The 21,871-nt window shown below is 38.6% G+C and overlaps 1 protein-coding gene across 2 annotated transcripts in view; it reads right to left on the bottom strand.

The window, feature by feature from the left end:
• The window catches only part of heatr5a (HEAT repeat containing 5a), a 29,792-nt gene extending 8,263 nt beyond the window's left edge, over positions 1-21,529 (bottom strand). The window contains exons 1-26 of one of the 2 annotated variants that reach the window (XM_084096668.1): positions 21,395-21,529; positions 19,147-19,346; positions 18,664-18,875; positions 18,438-18,546; positions 16,983-17,132; positions 16,044-16,215; positions 15,690-15,847; positions 15,144-15,393; positions 14,904-15,059; positions 13,935-14,185; positions 9,640-9,751; positions 9,360-9,512; positions 9,052-9,151; positions 8,796-8,905; positions 8,237-8,400; positions 7,963-8,126; positions 6,145-6,250; positions 5,857-6,047; positions 5,617-5,776; positions 5,285-5,474; positions 5,024-5,193; positions 4,549-4,575; positions 3,484-3,628; positions 1,702-1,881; positions 1,303-1,539; positions 958-1,136 (exon numbers count right to left, since the gene is read on the bottom strand). In XM_084096668.1, the coding sequence (XP_083952794.1) occupies positions 958-1,136; positions 1,303-1,539; positions 1,702-1,881; positions 3,484-3,628; positions 4,549-4,575; positions 5,024-5,193; positions 5,285-5,474; positions 5,617-5,776; positions 5,857-6,047; positions 6,145-6,250; positions 7,963-8,126; positions 8,237-8,400; positions 8,796-8,905; positions 9,052-9,151; positions 9,360-9,512; positions 9,640-9,751; positions 13,935-14,185; positions 14,904-15,059; positions 15,144-15,393; positions 15,690-15,847; positions 16,044-16,215; positions 16,983-17,132; positions 18,438-18,546; positions 18,664-18,875; positions 19,147-19,272 (3,972 nt within the window). In that variant the 5' untranslated portion in view covers positions 19,273-19,346; positions 21,395-21,529. The remainder of the gene's footprint in view (positions 1-957; positions 1,137-1,302; positions 1,540-1,701; positions 1,882-3,483; positions 3,629-4,548; positions 4,576-5,023; positions 5,194-5,284; positions 5,475-5,616; positions 5,777-5,856; positions 6,048-6,144; positions 6,251-7,962; positions 8,127-8,236; positions 8,401-8,795; positions 8,906-9,051; positions 9,152-9,359; positions 9,513-9,639; positions 9,752-13,934; positions 14,186-14,903; positions 15,060-15,143; positions 15,394-15,689; positions 15,848-16,043; positions 16,216-16,982; positions 17,133-18,437; positions 18,547-18,663; positions 18,876-19,146; positions 19,347-21,394) is intronic. The other variant, XM_084096669.1, reaches the window with a different exon arrangement.
• Positions 21,530-21,871: the final 342 nt, after the last annotated feature.

Genomic DNA, 21,871 nt, shown 5'->3' with positions numbered 1-21,871 from the left:
ACTTTCTCTGTTTGGAAATACGTTAGCAACTGTTAAAAAGTTTGGAGTCAATAATTAAGTAATAATTTTATTCCACATGGATGCATTCAATTTGTCAACAATTTTTTTTTTAAATAACTGCTGTTCTCTTTTTTTAAAAACTGAAAAATATTTTGAAAAACCTGAAAAAACAAACATGGTTTTCATGAAACTATTAAGCAGCACGACAATTGTACGGAATTGATGTCCTACACCCTGAGTAAACTTATTAAACTTAAACAGAGAATATTGTAGCACAAGGTACTGAAGAGGTTTCACGTCACTGTTTGAAAATAAGGCCTCCCGCTTAGCCAACAGATAACCTAATTTAGTGTAAGCGATACGGGCCCTCACATGCGTACACACACACACACGTGCACATGCACTTAGTAACAAGAGACTGATGAATGAGCTCAGGTAGGTCTTGGGGGGGGGGGGGGGGGTTCTAAGAATAACAGCTGAGAACTTTACTGTACAACTCTTAACATTCTAGCAACTAGTGGATGCAGAAGCCAAAAGTTTTCAAAACTAATAATTCAAATGAGCCTTAATTTGAAATAACTACATTTAATAAAAATAATAATAATAATTTAATTAACGTAATTCTATTAAATATTATTTAAAAAAAATTGAATGTGAAGGTTTCTGTTGACATTTTCCATCCACTTTCTCCTACAGAAAGTGATTTTTTTTTTGCAATTTCAGCCAAAAAAAAAAAAGGTGCACACTTAAATATAAATACATAATATACATAAGCATAAACTGCTCCCTACAACTACCTTTGCAATAAGGATCATTTATTTGAATGCATTTAGGAAATTAAAGTTCATCACTGTTATTGTTCCAGACAAGCAAAGTTTCTTTCAACACCTTTCTGGGCATATAATAGTATGCAAAGTTGATTTTAAGAGTGAGGCTGGATAGTAAGTTAGTGCTCACATTGGCTTGATACTGTTCCAGAATTACATGCCCAGGAAACTCAGGCTCTGGCACATTAGAGAATTTACGGATAACGACCAGCAGTGTTTGTAAACCAGCCAGTCGAAGCTGATCGCTGTGGTCTGTGGCTGCCATGAAAGCCATGCGAATGAGGTCTGCCAAGTGGAGAACTAGGAAATCTACGAGACAGAAAGGGGTGCATATAAAAACAGAATTAACAAAAGTATATAAAATCACCCCAGAAGGTGGCACTAACATCCAGTTAACTCAATGAACACATCAAGAAAAACAATCACAGTATACAGAGTTAACTGCAAATACACTAAAGCAATTCTAGCATCTAACCTGTGGACTCATGTAAACGCTGCTCTTGAGCGAGTGCCATGTTGAAGTGAGCCGGGTCTCCGTTCTCACACTGCGCTATTATACGACACACACACTCCATGGAAAATACACGAGTGGACCAGCGCAGGTTATTGAAGGGGCCGCTGGACTCAGACTTTGCATGGAATGCAGAGGAATCATCATATCGATCTCCATCCTCCTCCTGCTGTGTTTCTACAGAGGCAGCTGCAGCGGAGTCTAAGGAGTGACAAGACCATAAAAAACTATATTCTCAATAATGCATCTTTGTAAAACTAACAAAAACAAGGATACAAACAATGGGAATTGTACACAAAATGAGCACAAGGTGGAAAATTAAGATCATCTTATTCTGCTCGTGAGGCCGAGATCGCAGCCCACCTGCAGAGGCAGAGAGTACGTCTTTGCAGAGTTTCAGCCAGTGGGCCAGGTTACTCTCAGCAGCCGAGCTCATCATGTGGACTAGCGTCTCCTGAATGTCTCGGCACAATTGTGGGTCAGACTCCCTGTCCAGCAGACTGAACAAAGCCCCCTCCAATCCCACCTCCTTAATAGTGACATCTGCAGGACAGACAATAATCATTTCATATACAGACCACCTTATGACATATATATTTACATTATTAATTATGTTTTGCTTGAATTTATATATATATATATATATATATATATATATATATATATATATATATATATATATATATAAAATAAAAACTCTATAAAAGTTTATAAAATACACACACATACATACAGGGGCGTAATTTGTGGGGGGGTTGGGGGGGAGATAACCCCCCCAATATTTAAATCTATGCATTACAACCCCCCCAATATTTATACCATGATCACATGAAAAGGAGGCATAAGGAGGCATACCCAAACTTCAACCCCCCCAATGTTCAAACCAAATCTACGCCCTTGCATACATACATATATATATATATACACGTCAAAAGTTTGGAATCATACTATTTTTAATGTTTTTGGAAGAAATCTCTCATGCTCATCAAGCCTGCATTTATTTCATCAAAAAACAAAAAAACAAAAAAATATTGTGAAATATTATTATAATTTAAAATAATGGTTTTCTATTTTAATATACTTTTCGCATATATACTATGTATACAATATTAATATACTATAAACTATTACAATTTAAAATAACAGTTTTCTAGTTTAATCTATTTTAAAATATACATTATTTCTGTAATGCAAAGCTGAATTTTCATCAGCCATTACTCCAGTCTTTAGTGTCACACGATCCTTCAGAAAGCATTCGAATATGCCGATTATCATCAATGTTGGAAACAGTTGTGCTACTTAATATTTTTTTTAACCTGTGATATGAACCTGTGATCAGGATTCATTGATGAAAAAAAAAAAGTTAAAAAGAACAGCATTCAATCAAAATAGACATATTTTCAAACAATATAAATCCTTACCATCACTTTATCAATTTAACACATCCTCGCTGAATAAATAAACAAGTATAATTTTCAACAACAAAAAAAAGAATAAATCTAAACTTTTGAACGATAGCGTATATTGTTGCAAAAGATTTATATTTTAAATAAATGCTGTTCTTTTTTTAAACTTTTTATTAATCTAAGAATCCTGAAAAAGTATCACAGGTTATACAAAATATTAAACAGCACTGTCTCCAACATTGATAATAAGTCAGCATAAGTCAGAAAAAGTAATATTGTAAAAACAGTAAAAATGTGAAACATTATTTTCCCAGTCTTCAGAAAAAAAAGGTATTATCAATGTTAAAAACAGTTGTGATGCTATATATTTTTGAGGAAACTGTGATGATTTTTTTCAAGATTCTTTAATGAATAGAAAGTTCAAAAGAACAGCATTTATTTAAAATAGAAATCTTTAACAACATTATAAATGTATTTACTGTTACTTTTGATCAATTTAACACATCCTTGATGAATAAAAGTATAAAATTCTTACTGACACCAAACTTTTGAACAGTATTATATTCAGATGATCAAATCACAGTTGCATTCAAGGATCAAGACAAAATTCCAGGCCCTAAAATAATGTACAACTCACTGCAGTCAAAGCCACCTCAATGCAGAGTACAGTAAAATCAACAGCAGAGATATGCTGAGATGATACTATGACGTGCAGTGGGGGCGATGCTTGCTGACTCACCCAGTTGTGAGTTGTCTCTGCGTGGCAGCTCTTTAACCAGAGCAACTGCATGCTCCGATACCTCCACTGCCTCCCTCTGAGCCAACTGCCTCAGGCAGGCCACAACCACCCGCCTCAGAGACAGGTACGAGCTGCACAGGTTTATCTGTACACGCACAAGAGGCATGCATGAGATATAATGAAAGATCTTATCATCAGTATGGTCACACTAATGATCACTAGTGAATCTAGTGAGATCTTGAGAAATAGAAGAACAAAACTGAGACATTAGAGCTGACAAAGTATAACAAAAAATTATATAAAATAAAGTTTTAATGGTTTAAATCATTTAGTCATATGGCACACCTCTATAAGATATATATATACAGATAGATATAAATAGAGCACAATTTAAATGTGATGAACACTTCACATCACATTTTGCACAACATAATCCAGACAAAAGTGCAAAAAACACATCAAAGTTAGTCCCGTTATGTCAAAATGATCCCACAGAAATGCTGTTTTAGTGTAGAGAAGGCCAGAGGGAGAGGAGAAAGGGACAGCAGGGCTACTGTCAAGGCTTGTTTTGAGCTTTAAATGATGTGACAAGTGAGCTATTTGCAAAGAATAAGACCATAAATCAAACCATGTAAAAATAGAGCATGTAGAACAAAGAATGTTTTTCCCAATTACTGTCTAATATTGTCTGTGGTTGTGTGAAGGGGGGGGGAGAGAGAGAGAGAGAGCTCTCACAGTAATAAAGCTAATAGCTTGAATTGGCATAAGGCCACAGCTGTGGATGTGAATGTCATGTGCACTGTGTGGGTGGTCAGTGTTAGAAGCCTTTACTGAAAGGACCAAGCCAAGCAAATCTAATCCTTGGCATTAACCCTGCAGTTAGAGGCATTGACACTGTCTGCTCATGCTCAAAACCAGATCCTGCTTGAGTTAGTTTCACACTGGGAAATGAGAGGAGGACAACAGAGCATAATTATAGGGAAAGACACAAGTAAAGGAATATGAGGTGCAAACAAAGGAAAGAGCATAAAGTGCCCTGACAGCAGAGAGCTAGACAAAACCTACCAACACAGAATAATCCAATAAGATCTCCTGTACGAGGGAACAGAAAACAGTACTGTCACTACAGATGAGGGCAAAGCCAGGCCCGTGTACACTCACCTTTATTCCAATGACATTCATTTTTTATTCTACTTAATGTAAAATAAATTAATGTGAAGAATCTATGATTCTTTTTTTGGAGCATGTAAGCCACTGGTCATATAAGACTTTTGTGACTGTTATTTAATAATAACAATGATAATATATTGGTTTTCCTTGTACTTTAACCCTATATAAACAATGTAATAACTAAACATGACAACATGAAACATATGACTATTGACTATAAGTCCTTGGTTGTGTGCATAATTCATTGTTAGTCTCATAACAAAACATCTTTCATAATCTTGAATGAAAATGTCAATTTATCTGAAACTGAAAGCAGTGAGATGTCAGTTGTTCAGTATGACTGTGTGTGTTAAGTGCATTGTTCACGTACGCAGAGGCTGGGCACCAGGCTGGCCAGATTGACGAAGCGTGGCGCAAACATGTGAAGCTGCTGGAGGCATGAAATGGCCTGAGCCTGGACCAGACAGTCCTGACTGTCCTGCATCACAGCACAGCCCACCAAACAGGAGGTCCTCACCGCACACACACCTGCACCCTCACCTGGGGACAGTTTGCATTAAATAATCTGTAAAGGTCTCACCTACATGATGACTATGTGTGAAAGAGTTTATGGGAAAATAAGTGAGTGCACCTTGCAGATCCGGCCCCATGGAGGTGATGAGGGCATTAAGGCAGCGGCCCAGGCTTTGCTGCACCTCCGCATGTGTGTGTGGAGTTGAGAGGAGCAATCGTAGCACCAGAGTGAAGCTGGCCTCCAGATGGCTGTGGTACAGAGGCCCTGCAAGATCCACCACCATGGACAGAGCGTGGAGAGCCCACATCTGTACATATAATTCACTGAGAGATCAATGCATGAACTTCCTGACAACCCTCTTAATAAGAAAGCACACCGTCGCAGTCCTGGTTAGACTTCCTATATTAATAAACGGAGTATAAACAGTCATGTGGTCAGGTGACGTGTACCTGCACTTCAGGTGAGGTGCTGTCTTGGGACAGGGTGAAGAGGACCCCAACGCAGGCACTGATGTATTGAGTGGAACTAATCCCACTCAGGTAACGGTACACAGTCCCAAGGGCCAAAGCATGACCTGTGCGCGTGATGGCATCCCTCGCAGTCTTCAGTCTGAAAACCATTTACATTCATTTCAGATAGTTATATATATATATATTTTTTTTTTTTTTATGATCTTGGCATAAACTCACTTGTCAAAGCTCATGAGAGTGATGGAAACGGTGATGCTGGGGTCATTAAGAACTTGCACCAGCCTCGCTAAACCCTCCGCAGCCATGCAGCGCAACAGAGGATTTGAGCCCTCTAGCGCTCCCAATAGGAGAGACAGCGCTGGTCTTTGAACCTCTTCTGGACCTAATTCCCTCCTACTTGATGCCAAACACTACACAGCAAAAACGGAAGGAGGGGGAGAGAAAAACAAAGCTGCTTTATATGGTATGAATGCACAGGTTTCAAACTGTCTTTAAAAAGCTTCTTACCTTCAAAGTGCAGCAAACAGCAGCAGCTACATGGATTTGAACTGTCTGTTGCCGGGCTCCTTTAAGTTGTCGCACAAACTCACAGAACTGCTCCAGGATCTGAGCCCTGAGATAGGGAAAACAGCAAATATTGTACCGTATGGATACTAGGGCTGTCACTTTTGTGAAAAAATCCTGTTCGATTTTTGAGACATAAGTGTTCATTGAATCGATTGTAAAATCGATTTTCCATGTCTAAAGACGTTTCCATTTTAAACGCCAAATATGGGCAAATCCACGGACAACTAACAGGCATTAGGACAAACGTTAAGAGGGCGCTTGAGACGCACACAAGTCAGCAATATTCCTGATGATTTATTGGCGTGAAGTTTCGTGCACAATGACAAACAGGAGTGCAACATTCTCGAAAAACAATAAGCAGAGTGGACTGCCATAACATCAATGAAAAACATTACTGCAGGCTTCAACATAGCTGTGTTTACGATTAGAAATGTCAAACAAATTTCGCCTACATAGGCGATTGTAGACTGTAGCCCGAATCTGTATCTGAATGCATGAGACTGTCTGCATACCGGCAGAATTCACAGTTTTGTTGTAAAAAGAGACACATTATGCAGAAGTATAATTTGCTGTTATGCGTGTTTGTCAGAGCCTGCAGTTGCTGTGTGACACGCGTTCGCTGCGGGCGTATCGTGACGAGCTGGACGCGCTCCGAGAAAAGACCGTTAAAATCGATTCCCTATTTTCGTTTTCGAAGCTTGCGTTGGTTGGTCCGATCGACTGTGCAATCGATTTTCGAACGTAAAGTGACAGCCCTAATGGATACTGTAATATCTTATTTTCAAGGGATGCATGACGTGTCATGTGTACCATATCGGATATCAGCCAATATTATGAATTTTATATGGGCCAACATATTCAATATTGAATTGTTAATGCTTATTTTCCACCATTATTATTTCAAACATCTATCCACTGTATTTCAAAATATTATTAGTTAAGTAAAGTTTATATTTCACAGCTTGAATGCCAAGAGTTAAGAACCAAAGGTTCTAAAAATGCTCTTGAACACTTAAATAGATCTTCTGGGAAAACTGTAGACATCCCAATTCTAAAGACGTGTTGTCTTTGTTCTGCTTCTAAAGAAAACAAAAAAAACAATAACAACAACACCCCCCATAAAAATATTAAATAAATAATCTAGAGACAAGCTGCTAGTGGGATGAAAGATGCACTGCAGGAGGACTGATGGCCCCTTATGATCAGTATCATTTTCTCTCCACTGCCATGTTTAATGCATTGCACGTGGCCAGAACAGCCCCCAATTACGCAAATACATGCAGATGTCTGGATAATTTGGCTATGCTGCTTCAAAAAGCCTCTGAATCTCATTAAAGCCACTTCCCACAATTTGCTATCAGTAACAGTATCAGTTACTTCTAACAATCTGAATAACTTTAAATGGTAATGCTGGTTAACATTTGTTATCCACATTCAAGTGAATGTAACATAAAACAAAATATTTAAATAATTTACATAGTGGAATGTGCAATTAGTAAAGGAGTTGAGCAAATTAATTTAGTAAATATCCAATTTTACCTAAAGATGTGCTGTTCTATTCATCAGCGTTACCTGTTCATTTGCACACGTGAAGCATGTATTGCTAGCATTAAGGTCCTATATAAAGTAACTGAATTAACTGATGTGTTGAAATGTCAATGCAACATCAAGACCCTTTCAAATCAACTAAACTAAAAGTACTCAAACCAAACAGCAACAGCATACAAAAAGCAGCATCTGTGGTGATGGTGGACGTACCTCTGCTGGATGCCCAGGTGAGGGAAAATCACACCAAACAGCTGGACAGCTGCTGCTGTTAGAGCGGAGGCTGGAGGGAGGGGGGTAGGAACCTCCTGGGCTTTCTCAAAGATGGTAAATGGGTCGTGTTCTAACGTCCCACCTCCTGAACCACCTCCACGGAGCTTTAAACAGACAGACAATACAATGCAATGCGCTGTTCTAGGAAATCAATTAATTACATTGATTGCACGTTAACAAGGCTATTTCCTAGATGATTAGACTGTGCTCTGACCTGTTCCTCTATGTAGTGCTGATCCACATCCTGTAGTCCAGGGCCCAGCAGTGCCAGGTCTTGGCTGCAGCACAGCGAGGGCAGCAGGTTCAACTCGGCACATGCTGTAATTTCTGGCCCGGTCAGATCATTCAGCAGCTGCTTCAGCACTATGCCAAAGCTCTCTGAGCCAACACAATCAAACCATAATAAACAAATAAATACATATTTGGGCAATCAAATCGTCCAATTTCAGTCATTGTGGGGGGTTTTGGAAGAATCATGATCTTAGCTGAGAACTTTTTTCTTTGTGCTTTTAGCAAAAAATCTAACTTCGTTATTTTAATTAAGCTCATTGTTTTAGTTGTTTAGGGTTTTTTTTCAGATTACTGTACATTATCATAATTAACCAAATAAATAAATAAATAGACATTTGAGTTCAAATTATTTTATTCTGTGAGGAGAAGACTACAGAATGTTATGAGAGACATAGGACAAGAACTTAAACAATCAAAATCAAGTATTCCAGAATAAAAATATAATTTATAAAACATCAGCACATGATCAAGATTGTGCTTACCTTCGTATGTTTTAGGTTGTAGCAATGTGAGGATCTCATACACTCTCAATCTAAAGACAGTGGCTGCATTTTTGATCTGGTTGCCATAGGATTTAATGATAGAAGGCAGGCTAAAAAGAAAGGATAGGGACAAAAAATGTATTAGATGTTATTTAACATCCTGTCCACATTACATCTGCATTTTACAGTCTTCTTTAAAAAGGTATTTATAACGTCATGGTGCTGTTTTCATTTTAAGCAACCAAGATCCACTCACTGAGTGAGCAGGGTCACCGCACAGGACAAGAGAGGAAGCAAACGACTGATAACATCATCTGTGAGAAGGTCTTTGCAGTGCACCACCAGACTCTTCATTGCTACAGGAGAGATGACAAGCTATGAAGACCAAATTTCCTAACAAATGTTTATTTCTATCTGCAGTCAATGGCAAAGAACTTCCAACAAAGTAGTTTTTTTACTGTGATGTTAAGGGAACAGATCAGCATATGGGTTGGTGCATGAGAAAAAGAGCTTATTTTCACTGAGAGAAAAGGAGAGACATAAGTGAGTAGCCTAGACCCTCACCGCACAGTACTCCTGCACGTCCCTCCAAGGTCACCTGCCAGGTGAAGGAGTCTCCACGCCGCAGCTCGTTCTCCATGTCCTTCACAGACAGCGGGAAGGCACATTTCCATAGCAACAGCAATCGAGGCAAGTGATGCTCCATCACAGTGGGACCTTGAATGAAAATATCAGAAATAACAAGAAGGATGTTAAAAACTCAAACACATCAGCTGTTACAATATAGGCACATCTTGTCAATGTGGGCATATTGAAGATCATAAAGCAGTATATTGATTCATACCCAGTGTCGAGAGGGCACTGAGCAGCAGCCAGCCTCCTTGAGTGCGTTGGATGGAGATTCTGCTGTTCTGAGCTGCAGAGCGCAGCAGATCTTCTGCCAAGTTCATCACCACCTGCAACCAGTCCATCAGAATCAGTAAATCTTGATCATAAATGAACAATAATATCCAGATATGATACCAATAACACATACAGTGAATTTGAAAAATACAAGTACAGTGAATTCTTCACAAAAAACAAAATCTTCACAAGCGTCATTATTTCTCTTGTGTGATTATTTTTTTTGTTTTTTTTGTTTGTTGTGAATTTCAAGTGAGGGAATAAAGCTCTTTTTTTCTTAACGCTCTGGTGCTCCTCATTTGGGAGTCACACTTGTTATCTTCACGGTCAGAAGTGACTGGACACCTGAAAATGAAACTTCCTCCACCCCAGTAAAACTAATGTAATATATTTTTTGATCAATAAAATATATTTCTTCTTTTGTATTGAAAGGATTTGATGGTACTTATTAATATTTATGCAATAATTATGGTTAATTTTTGCCATTGAAAAAAAAAAAATAATAATAATAATGTTTCTAATTTTTTTTTAATATTTTTTCAATTAATGCAGTATTTCAGATTAATACAGAGACTAGGCCCTTTAAATCAATTAATTTCATGGTGTTACCATTAGATGCCTGTATAGCTCTCTATGGAGAGGCTTATGAATTCTCTAGTTGTTTATGGACAACATTACTTACTTTTAAGATGTGGATTTGAATGTTTTTTTTTTTTAATTCTCAAATAATACTTTTTGTCAAGGTTTATAAAAAAACATACAATTTTGATGTGAAGTGTACACGTTTTTGCATAATTATTACTACAGTCAAACCTGAATACAGAGAAAGCAAGGGTCTGTTTTGTTAAGTGTCTGTTTTGACAGTGGGTCTGTTTTGCACTATTAAAGGGATATTTTATTCAGGATATTTATTCACTATTCAGGATTTAGCATTAAGCTTTGTATTAGTAGAAAACCTGTAGTATTTTCGAATTACCGTGCTTTCCACCCTCATATCCCCATGAGACAAGATATTTATGTATTTTTTGTCTGGAAAAAAATCCTCTGATGACGCAAAAATCGTCATTTTGCGTCATCGGATGGATTTTTTGGTCAGAGGCTAAAGACTACAGCCAGTAGTAGGGGCTGTCCCGCATGTTTTCAACCCGCCCATAGAGGGTGGGATCTCACTCACAGAATGTACACATAGTTTCAGCCGTCTTTCTTTGGAAGCTAAGCTAGCAGGCTCTTGTTCTGTGGAGAAAGCCGAGTAGTAGGAGAAAGCTGAGTAGTAGGGGTTACCATCCTCTTTTTCCCGGACATGTCCGGCCGTCGAGATCGTCCAAAATGTCCGGGATTCGGCTTTTGCTTTCTGCAGTCGCCATTCATTGTTTACATGCACACCTTTTGTTGCAATCTAACTGAATTCATTCCGATTGGTGAATCTGAATGTAGTGTTTACATGAACGCTAAACAAGTGATCGGTTGATGTGCGTTTTAACATTGCTAAGAAAATTCCCGCTCCTCCGTGAGAGATACGAGACTGGTGCGTCTCAGTAATCACGCCACCGGCCTCGCGCCGTTCTCCCATGGCCCTCAGTCTCGTCCTGCTCGCCACAGTAAACATAATGACTGTAGAACGCGAAAGCCGAATCCCGGACATTTTGGGCAATCTCGAAATCCCGTGCAGACTTGTCACGGAGACTCACTAGTAGCCTTGTTGTTTTAAACTGCGCTCTCTTACCGGTAGGCGTGGCTTGGGAGTGGCCTCATAGGGCAGCCAAGCAAGTGCATTCTGGGAGTTGTTGTCTTTCATCCATATAAGCAAAAAATACATTTTCTGGCTTTTTTCTAGAAAGCTCCAAATTCAAAAATAATTTCACATTTCTTCTACATAAATGACCCATTTTAAATACACATTCATCTTTCCAGAGGTGAAGTATCCCTTTAATGTTTTAGAGTTTCACCCCTTCATTGCTGAGCACTTTTTTTTCTGCATCGTGGCCGATTTGTAGAGAATCTTTGTGTTTTTGGCGATTTCCCATTCATTTCCTATGGTCGGTCATTTTTGACCGAAGAGCACAAGTGTGTTGCGTTGCTGTCTATGGAGGGGTCAGAAAGCTCTGGGATTTAATCAAAAACATATACGTGGATCCATGAATATGCTAATTAGCCTCGTCTCCACTCACGCCAGCTCACAGATTCACTCGGCCAACTTACTGAGGTAAACGCTGCACAATGGTATCACTCGTCGGACGCACAACGGTAATTCATATGATTAGCCTTTTGCTTGACTATATTGAAATAATAATGGCTAACGTTACACAAACCATGTTCCCGTTCGCCATCTCAGAGCCAGACAGCTGTCTTCTAAAAATCAGCATCTTTAGAAATGCTTTGAACAACTCAGAACGTCAGTGGAGAAAGGCATATAGCTCATCATAACATCGAAATATACATCATACACCTGCTATATTGCTAAATCTACCAGATTTTTCATATCAACAGAAAAATACCAGGTAGGCATGTGCCGGTATCACATTTTCATGCTGCGATTAATTGAGTGAGCTTTTATCACGGTATACGGTATTATCACGATATTTTAATCGCACATGAGAAACAGATGGATTGGGGGGGATGTAAAAAAATAAATAAAACTTGCATCACAAGGTGTAATTGTGATTGTCAAAACATTTGGTAACTAAACTGAATTTTATTAAGTTTAGTGACAACATGTTACAATGATTACATGGTACAATGACTGGTAGGCTACTGTTTGTATTGCTTAATACAAATTTAATGATTTCAATTCAATACTTGGGATTTGATTTAAATCTTGATTCAATATTGACTAATTTTGGATAAATATTAGGAAGGCTACAGTAGATAGCCCACATGTTTGTTTTTTTTCATGAAAAAAAAAATCTCACATAATGCTATGTAACCATATAGAGCCCTATCAGCTGGTATTATTAAAGGTTACAAATAACTAATTAAATCAAATATAATGTGGTTTTCATTATAATAACAATTATGTAATGACACAAGTAAAAATATAATAAATATGTAAAAAAGTGCAGTGCACATATTCAGCAAAATACTCCTCTTTATCTATTTGTTTTAGTCATCTAACATGCTGCTGGTCATTAAATGGTTTAAATGTAACGTTCTGTGACAATTGTTCTCCTATTTCATATCAAAAGTAACCTGCTCTGTCTTGTTTGACGGTCTTCGTGTCCTCTTTGCTCCGCGATTTTTCTCTGCGTGAGAAAACGGATGTGTGGCGTGAGCGTGTGAAGAGTCTCGCGCTGAATGCGTCGAGTTGGCAGCTCTGCTTTTAGAAGCGGGATGGATCCGGATAGATCGGCGGCGGCGTTCCTCCTTCCACCATGCTGCCTTTCCATGTGAGGACTGTTTACATTACACTAGAAGTACGCACCGGCCGCATGCTTATATACGTGGCGATTGTTTACATCAGCGTGCGCACGTGTTTCGCGCAGCATATACGCAGTGTTTGTTTAAGCGGTTGATGGAAAATAAGCTATAATGCGCATTCTAAAAATCTAAATTCGGATCTATTATTTTTCACGGTATTTTGAAGTGCCCGCGATAACAATATCGTGCATATTCATTACCGCGATTTATCGCATTACCGAATACCGGCACATGTCTAATACCAGGATAACCAGGCTTCTCTTGAGACTTCCCTACTTCAGAGCATAGTAATGATATGCTAAAGCCCACCAGCACGTTGATGTGATTGGTTACAAGGTGGTTTGTGACGTAAGAAACACCAGCGATTTCAAACTGTGTTTTTGAGACTGCAGTTTTAAAGAGAAAATCCTCAGCAATGGTGTTGACTTGAACTTGCACATGGTTTGTCTTAAAGCATGTTTAAAACACCACATAAACAACATTAAAAACTTGATTTTCACCACAGGGGGACTTTAATTTCTTAATGTTTAGAAAGCAACTTCATGAGCTCAGCTTCATTAAAGTGAGCAGTGATGCTGTGTGGAAACTACCAAAGGGAGTCTACTCTAGACAGTGATCCGGCGCCTGACTGAAAACTGCTTTTTCACCGAAATGCCATCTAGCAGGCAACAGTAGAGACTCAGTGACTACAGTGATCCAAAATGCAGTCAGTATGAACAACCCTTAAGCAAATCTTGTGACATAGCACAAACAGAACCAAACACATTTAAAACTCTCTGTGTGCTTTAAAAAGGAGGCACAGGACACAAATCTTATTCATACCTTGCCCTTAGAGTGTGATATTCCTAGCGGACAAAGCTGTACCGCTCCCAGCAGAGCTGCGATGGCAGCACTGTACCCTGCCACGGACTCAGGGCATGACTTCAGGGCATTCAGCCTCTCTGCGCAGCGATCTAGCAACACCGCCACTAGAGCAGGCATCCCTACGGCAACACACCGCAGGCACCAGGCGGCGGCCAGACGAGCAGATGCGCTGGGGTGAAGAAGAACAGAGATCACGGTGTCCAACATTCCTGTCACAAAAAACAACAACAAAGAAACTATTGAACTCACAGTTTTACTAAAGTTCAAGCCATCACAGATGCCACTCTGAGCTCTTTCTGGAATTCTTATAAAAAGCTAGTGTCTCTGAAGCAGGATGAATGTGTTAAATCTGCTGCAGGCACTTTTTTGGCTCACTCCTTCATCCTGGCCTATGACATATTCATTAAAGAGCAAACACACTCACACACAATCTAGAAATGCAGCTCTACACACTATCTTGAAAAACATATTCCTTTCAGACAGTTTGATCCTTAGTACAGTGACTCAAACTCCAGTATATGATCCACAAAGCATCACAACATTAGGAGCAGGATAACGCGCATACCTGCTTAATTGACAAAAATATTATATCTATTTGAAATTAATTTAATTTCTGAGCAATATCATGTCCCCTGGAATTGATTTTCAAGTTTTTTTTTCCTTCATAAGGCCAGTTTTTCAAGCCATATAAAGCACAAAACATCCTGTCCATTTACATCCAATACTTTAAACTCATAGGCTTGAACAGAATAAAAAAATAGCAATATAATAAAACATGCTCACCAAGGCTGAATTTATTTCAAATTATTTATATCAAACATGCAGTAAAAACGCTCATATCATTATTATCATTAAAATGTAATTTATTTCTGTAATAGCAAAGCTCAGCAGCCAGTCTTCAGTGTCGCATGATGTCGCATGACAAACCTATGCTGGTGTCCTGCAGCAGTGGGGCGGCAGTGGAGCTCAGGTCCTGCAGCAGACTGCCCAGCTCCAGGAGGGTGCACACCAGGATATGCTGACTAGCTGCAACATCCGCAGGGCTCACACGTGTCTCCATGTTCCCCTCATGAAGAGCTGCATCTCATAGTAGCACAGGGTACATTTAAGACATTACAACTCAATATCCATTTCAATGTGACCTATATATTTGGCCTAGTCTCTTACCCATAACCCTCTTCTGTTTGCTGATAATTTGACAGATCTCCTTGGCAGCTGCGATTTGGGCCTTCTCCCCCAGCAAAATGCCAAGAGTGGCCCGCAGTATGAAGGAGACACAGCAGCGGCAGGAGACAGCATCCGTTGGGTATTGTGTCGCCCTTGTGTGAGATACCCACTCCATGAGAAGAGAAAGAAGACAGGAGAAGTTTGCCTCCAGCCACGCACCACCCAGAATAGACACAAACACCACGCATGTCTGTTTAAGAGAGAGAACAGGCAGTATTCATGTAAAAAAAGCAAAAGCAAAATGAAAGCAAAATAAATCAATTAAAAAAAAAAAAAAACTGTATTTGATTATTTCTTCTATGTAGATTAGTTTTTTGTGAACTTGTGAATAATTGACACATAAATAAAGGGAGAACATTTCTGTTTTTATGATGTTATTTAACCTTCATTTGTTGTTTTTGTACCCTAGACATAAAGCCAGTCATGCTGTGACTCAAAACACAAACATTCTGACTACAAGGGAAGAGCTGTAGGAGTGTGAGCGACCTGTGTGATGCCCACGCGCACGTCTCTGCTGACTGAGCTGGTTCCTTTCAACATGTCTCCACTGGCCCGCAGGAAGCCGGCTCCACCCCGCAGGAAACCAGAACTCAGCAGCTCCATCACCTCCTGCAGGGAGTTGCGCTTGGAGCCTGGCCTCGGAGCTGAGAGCAGAGCCATGGGAACAGAGGAGGAAGAATGAACCAAAGAGAAGTGTGAGAGAGTGTGTTAGGGGTTAAGCAGTATGTGGGAGACAGAGGACAGGATGGAAGGTCAGGGTTTTCACAAACTCCATTGGCAAACGCTCAGTTCAGTGTCCTCTGAGGATGTCACTGACATAACTGAATAAAATCCACCCACCTATGACCTGTCTGGGCTCCAGTGCCGACGCTAATAAAGTGCCAAGCAGTTTTGAGATACTGACTCGGACATCATAGTTTGAGCCCTCGTAGGCTCGGTAACAAAGAGTGGCCACATTCTCCAGCTCTGAGGACCACATGAAGACAGCCTCTCGCTGGAGCTCCAGAAGACACTACAAAAATAAATAAATAATTCACATCACAATTTGATAGCAATTCTGGGCAAACTGGGACAAAAACTGAAACCAAAACATAAACTGCCAAAAACATGAAAGTTATTATTATAGAAATTAACTTTAATATTAGTGCAATATTAGTGCAGAGAAATTGATTTCTGAGTTTTTTTCTTCATGATGCAATTTTTTCGAACCATACAAAGCGCACAACATCCATTTACAGTAAAAGTAAAATTTAAAACCCATAGGCCTGGAACAGACTATAAAATAGCAATATAATGAAATATATCAGACGTTAAGATGAGAACAAAAGTGAAGAACCATCATCACTACCAAGACACACCACACTCCAGAAGACAAATACCAAAACAAAAAAAAAGATAATAATAATGCACTTCATAACTTGATAGTGATTCTGGGAAGACTAGGACAAAAACAATACAACTTTTTCAAATTTGCCTTTGTTTGGAATAACTGAATAAATTATATTAATATGATCATATTTTTTAATAAATGGAAATTGGAATTACTACAACAGCATAATAGGAATCACATTTTTTCCCCCAAATATTTTATAGATATTGTACAGTAAAAATAATATTATAAACTGAATTATGTCTGAAACAAACATCTTCTCAACAAGAACAAAATGTACATTTTCCTTCAGTCAGCTATGACCGTGACTCTTTTTCTGTCAATAAGTAATGTGTGTTTGTCAAACAGACATGATTAGTAACTGAGGCATGTGGTTGAGTGTTCAGTACCTTTGCGGCCGCACAGCGCACAGCCATGGAGCGATCAGTGAGACATGTGCGGGCAGTTTTATAGATGTCTCTGTGACAAGATACGGCACTCACACCTAAACCCCTCAGGATCCTCTCAATACACAACATGATCTCACAGCGGCCCTGAGACTGGACACATTAACACACAAACACTCAACATTACACAAACACAATACCATAAATAATATCTCCATCATATTTTCTATAACACCCACAGAACCATCACAGAAACTAGGTTTCTAGGTGGTTTCTTACAGGCCCAAGTCAAAAGCACCCACATCTAGGTCCTCTGTGATATTCTGGTTTCCAAATATGACTCAATGTCTGTCAGGAAGCTTAGAAATAAGCAAAAGAAATTCGAGATAACCGTGCACACTTAAGTTTAATACTTAAGATAAGGGGTTTATTCATATTTGAACCTTTAGTATGAGCAACAGTAATGATTGCCTTTAAAAACACCATTAAATATACACTACCGTTCAAACGTTTGGGGTCAGTAAAATTTTTTAACTGAAATTAATACTTTTATTCAGCTTGCCTTGGATGCATTAAATTGATCAAAAGTGACAGTAAAGATGTTTATATTGTTACAAATAAATAAAATAAATTAAATAAAAACTCTCTGTTCATCAAAGAATCCTGAAAAAAAGTATCACAGTTTCCACTAAATTATTAAGCAAAACAACAGTTTTTAACAATTTAGAAATGTTTCTTGAGCAGCAAATCAGCATATTAGAATGATCTCTGCAGGATCATGTGACACTGAAGACTGGAGGAATGATGCTGAAAATTCAGCTTTGCAATCACATTTTAATATAGATTAAACTAGAAAACTTATTTTAAATTGCAATATTATTTTACGATATTACAGTTATTACTGTATTTTTGATCAGAAAATGCAGCCTTGGTGAGACTTCTTTCAAAAGCATTAAAGTCGACATGAAATGGAAGTTGTGAGTCTCTTAATATTATTATTTGTATCTGTTTTTTTCTTATGTATTTCTTATTTAATTAATTATTATCCTCCAATTTCACAGACAAGGCAGGAATCGATTTTGTTCATCAGGAATTGATTTGATGGTTGTGGTTTGCTATTGCTGTGATCTCATAGGTTGACCCGCCCTCTCGGGTCAGATAAATCAGTTATAATAAACAATCAATGCAATATTACATGAAAAATAAAAATCGCCCTTTTTTCCCCCCAAGGTGACTAACATTTTTTTACCAACCCCAAACTTTTGAATAGTAGTGTAGTTCAACTCACTGACAAGTCTTAAGCATTTTGTGATGATCAAAATAAAAAGAATGTGTCTGTGATGATTCAAAACACCCAAAATAACTAGTTTGGTCTTCAAACTATTGGTCACAGGAAAGCTTTATCTTTTGCAGTCAAGCTGAACAGTAGATCACATGCTGTTGTGCAGCCACACGTACCTCTGCGCTCTTCATGGCTTTCAGAAGGTTTGCCACGGTCTCTTTAAACGAGTTGATGAGTAGTCGGCCCAGCTGCTCATACAGCGCCCCCAAACAGGCCACAGCTGCCCTATAGGGGAGAAATAAGTAAGCGCACTGGCAGGGAATCAAGCGGAAGCCCATCTGCAGTGCAGGCGGTTGGGTGTGCGTGATACGCACATGTAGGGTCCAGATTTATTACACTCACAGTCGTGTAGGCAGGAAGCTGGGCGAGTCATCCTTGCTGCGGATGATATCATTGCAGCGGTCCACAGTGAGGCTGGACATGAGGGAGTCGCCCACTCGGTACACCAGCGCCAGACACTGTCCCAGCAGCAAGCGTGTCGGAGGACCCGGGGAACTCGTCAGTACCGTCGTCAGCTGCTCCACCAGGCGCTTCTGGGTCTGTTTTACATCGGCCTGCCACACAAATAGACACCAACATATTGTTTAGTTGAGCGCAGCTCTTTAATTGCATTTCCTTGGCACTTCACCAGTAAGAAACAGACAGACACATCACTAGTCCATTCCAGGCTAAGAGACAGCCAGTGGGAAGGCAGACAAATAATAAGAGAGTCTGTTCAGAGAGGCTTGCTTGTGTTTCTGTTTGAGAGGGAGAGAGAGAGAGAGAGAGAGAGACAAAAGCGTTTCTTCTCAAACAGAGAGCTTATTGTCAGCGCCCTCAACTCACCCGGTCTGTAGCAGGGAGAAGTTTCTTGAGGAAACGCAGCCACTCAAAGACAAACTCGGCCCTCTGGGGCTCCCGTAGCTGACTGCAGGCTTCCTCGTTCAGCAGTAAACTATGAGCTTGCTCCATCTTTCTGTCTCTCAGACTTTCCACCTGAGACCCCGAATGCAGTGCCCCTCACCTTTGGGACACCTCCATCCACCCTGAAATAAACCAGACGTTTACACAAGGGGTTTTCAAACTGGGGGGAGTTCTAAGGGGTACGTGGAAAAGTTTACAGAAAAAGTGTGTAAAAATTTGTAAGAAATAAATAAATAATTAATTAAAGTAAGATAAAACAAAACATACAGGCCTGGTTTCACAGACAGGGCTTAGATTAAGCCAGGATTGGGCCTTCGTTTAAATAGGACATCTAGATTCTATGTAGCTTTTCATAAAATAGCCTTACAAAAAACATCACTGATGTGCATCTTGAGACAAAACACTGGCACTGACATATTCGTCCAGGAGTCCATTAGTCCAGGAATAGGCTTAAGCCTGTGTCCGTGAAACCGGGGGATAATAATTAATTAAATAAGAAATATTTAAATAAAAAAATAAATATTTTAATAATATTAAGATACTGTTGCTTTGGCAACTAACTAAAATGCTTTTTTATTTTAAAAAATAATTTAACGTTAACGTTTATTTTATGTCAAGTAAAAAAAAAAAGTTTTCATGGTAACACTTTCAATAAAGGTCTCCTTTGTTAACATTAGTTAATGTATTAACTATCATGACATGAACTAACAATGAGCAATACATTTGTTATAATATTTATTAATCTTTGTTAATGTCAGTTAATAAAAATCCAGCTGTACATTCTTTGTTCATGTTAGTTCACAGTGTATTAACTAATGTTAACAGATATAACATTTGATTTCCACAATGAAGCCTATTAGTAAATGTTGAAATTAACATTAACTAAGGTCAATAATTTATGTAGAAGCATTGTTCATTCTTAGTAATGTGCTTAACATTATAGTAGGTTGACTGTAGTGTTACTGTTTTAGTTACATATAATAACCCAGTACAGTATGGTGAGTAGAAACTAAATACTTTCCAATATTTTTTTTACACAGTTACAATATTAATTACAGTATAGATTAGGTCTTTATAAATAACAATATATGGCTGACTTTTACATTTTAATGGGGGTCTCTCGCATAGGGATGGTCATATTTGGGGGTTCGTGGCATTTAAAAGTTAGTTACAACAGATTCAGAAAAGGTGTTGTAATTAGAAACTGATGCAACTATTATGACTCTGCATGTCTGTTTTACTGATAAAGACTTTACCACGTCCTGTTTCATAACTTCTACATTTCATTTCAATGCAGAAAAGTCTGTAAACATTGCAGTTTATAAAAGGGTTTATTATACTTGGCACATCCCTTCTTCCGGTACCTTGTAAACTTATATGTTAGCTATGAATTATGCATTATGTCCACTGAGTCTGCGCAGTCTGGAGAGAAACCAGCAGACCATGCAACTAAAATGACTAAGAAAGAAAACCTTAAATTAATTGTAACTTTTAAACCAGATTAGTAAGCGTGGGATGCAGACATCAAAAAGCCTGTCAGGGGAACAAAAAGGAAGGGGTGGTGAAATTATTTGAGGTTTGCTGGGTTCGTCCATGATGAGTCAGGCTGGAGGGAGACCCCATTCTTTTCTTACAGGTTTATTAAGCTGCAAGGCAGTAGCATTTAACTTATGTGAATTTGGTTTGTTATATTCAGTTTCAATGTGCATCAATAGAAATCTGATGATTATGAAAGTGTTTAATGTTATATGCTATATTAACCTGTAGCTTTTTGATAAAAAAATCCAACTATCTGTTTAAGCGCTGGATAAATAAATAAATAAAACATACATTTTCAAAAATAAGTCGTATGGTGTGTGTGTGTGTGTGATGCTGAACAGATAATGACTCCAGGCTAAATAAACAGGACCTCTGGCTAACCCGATTTGCTGCCAACTTCACACAAAGATAGTTAACCTCTAAGTTAATATTTATTTTTAGCTAAACATAAAACACAAACTGAAACGGACATTTGGTTGTCAGTGATTTTAGGTATTGTTTAGGTATTTTTAGCCTAACGCTAGCTATATCCAATGCTAACCAATTCTCTGACATGCTAGCGGGATAAATCTTCAAAAGCAGCGATTTACTGTCTTTAAAATGAAAATATCACAAGGAAATTGTGTATTACCTGCTAAACCCATCAACTGTATTGTCAGGGGGACGACAGTGAGAGAGGTATATCCTTGTTGAAGTCGTCTGTATGTGTGTAATTCCTCAAAGACATCTGCTTGCATGAAAGTGCGAGTCAAACTGTGAAGTGCAGCCACGTTAAAGAGAACATGAACGTGACTAACCGCTAGAGGGACAAACACTACTGCCGTTATTCAAACCAGCTGCCTAAAACCTTCATTGCGGTCATCCTAGACTACATTTTTGGCTTTAATAGCTGCCTACCTAGAATATACTTAAACTGTGCACTATTATACCTGCCTACCTGCAGGGATGGGCAGTATTTCAGATACATGTATTTAAAATACGTATTTGAAATACAAAATACTATTTTGTATTTTAAAGCCTTTGGAAAAAATATAATGTAATTTGTATTTAAATACATTTAAGATGAGTATTTTTGTATTTTCAAAATACATAAAATACTTTTTGCCAG

The sequence above is a fragment of the Abramis brama genome, assembly GCF_963993115.1.
Source record: "Abramis brama genome assembly, chromosome: 21".
NCBI lineage: Eukaryota > Metazoa > Chordata > Actinopteri > Cypriniformes > Leuciscidae > Abramis > Abramis brama.
Note: the sequence above shows the minus strand (reverse complement) of the source record. Positions and strands in the feature narration are given on the sequence as shown.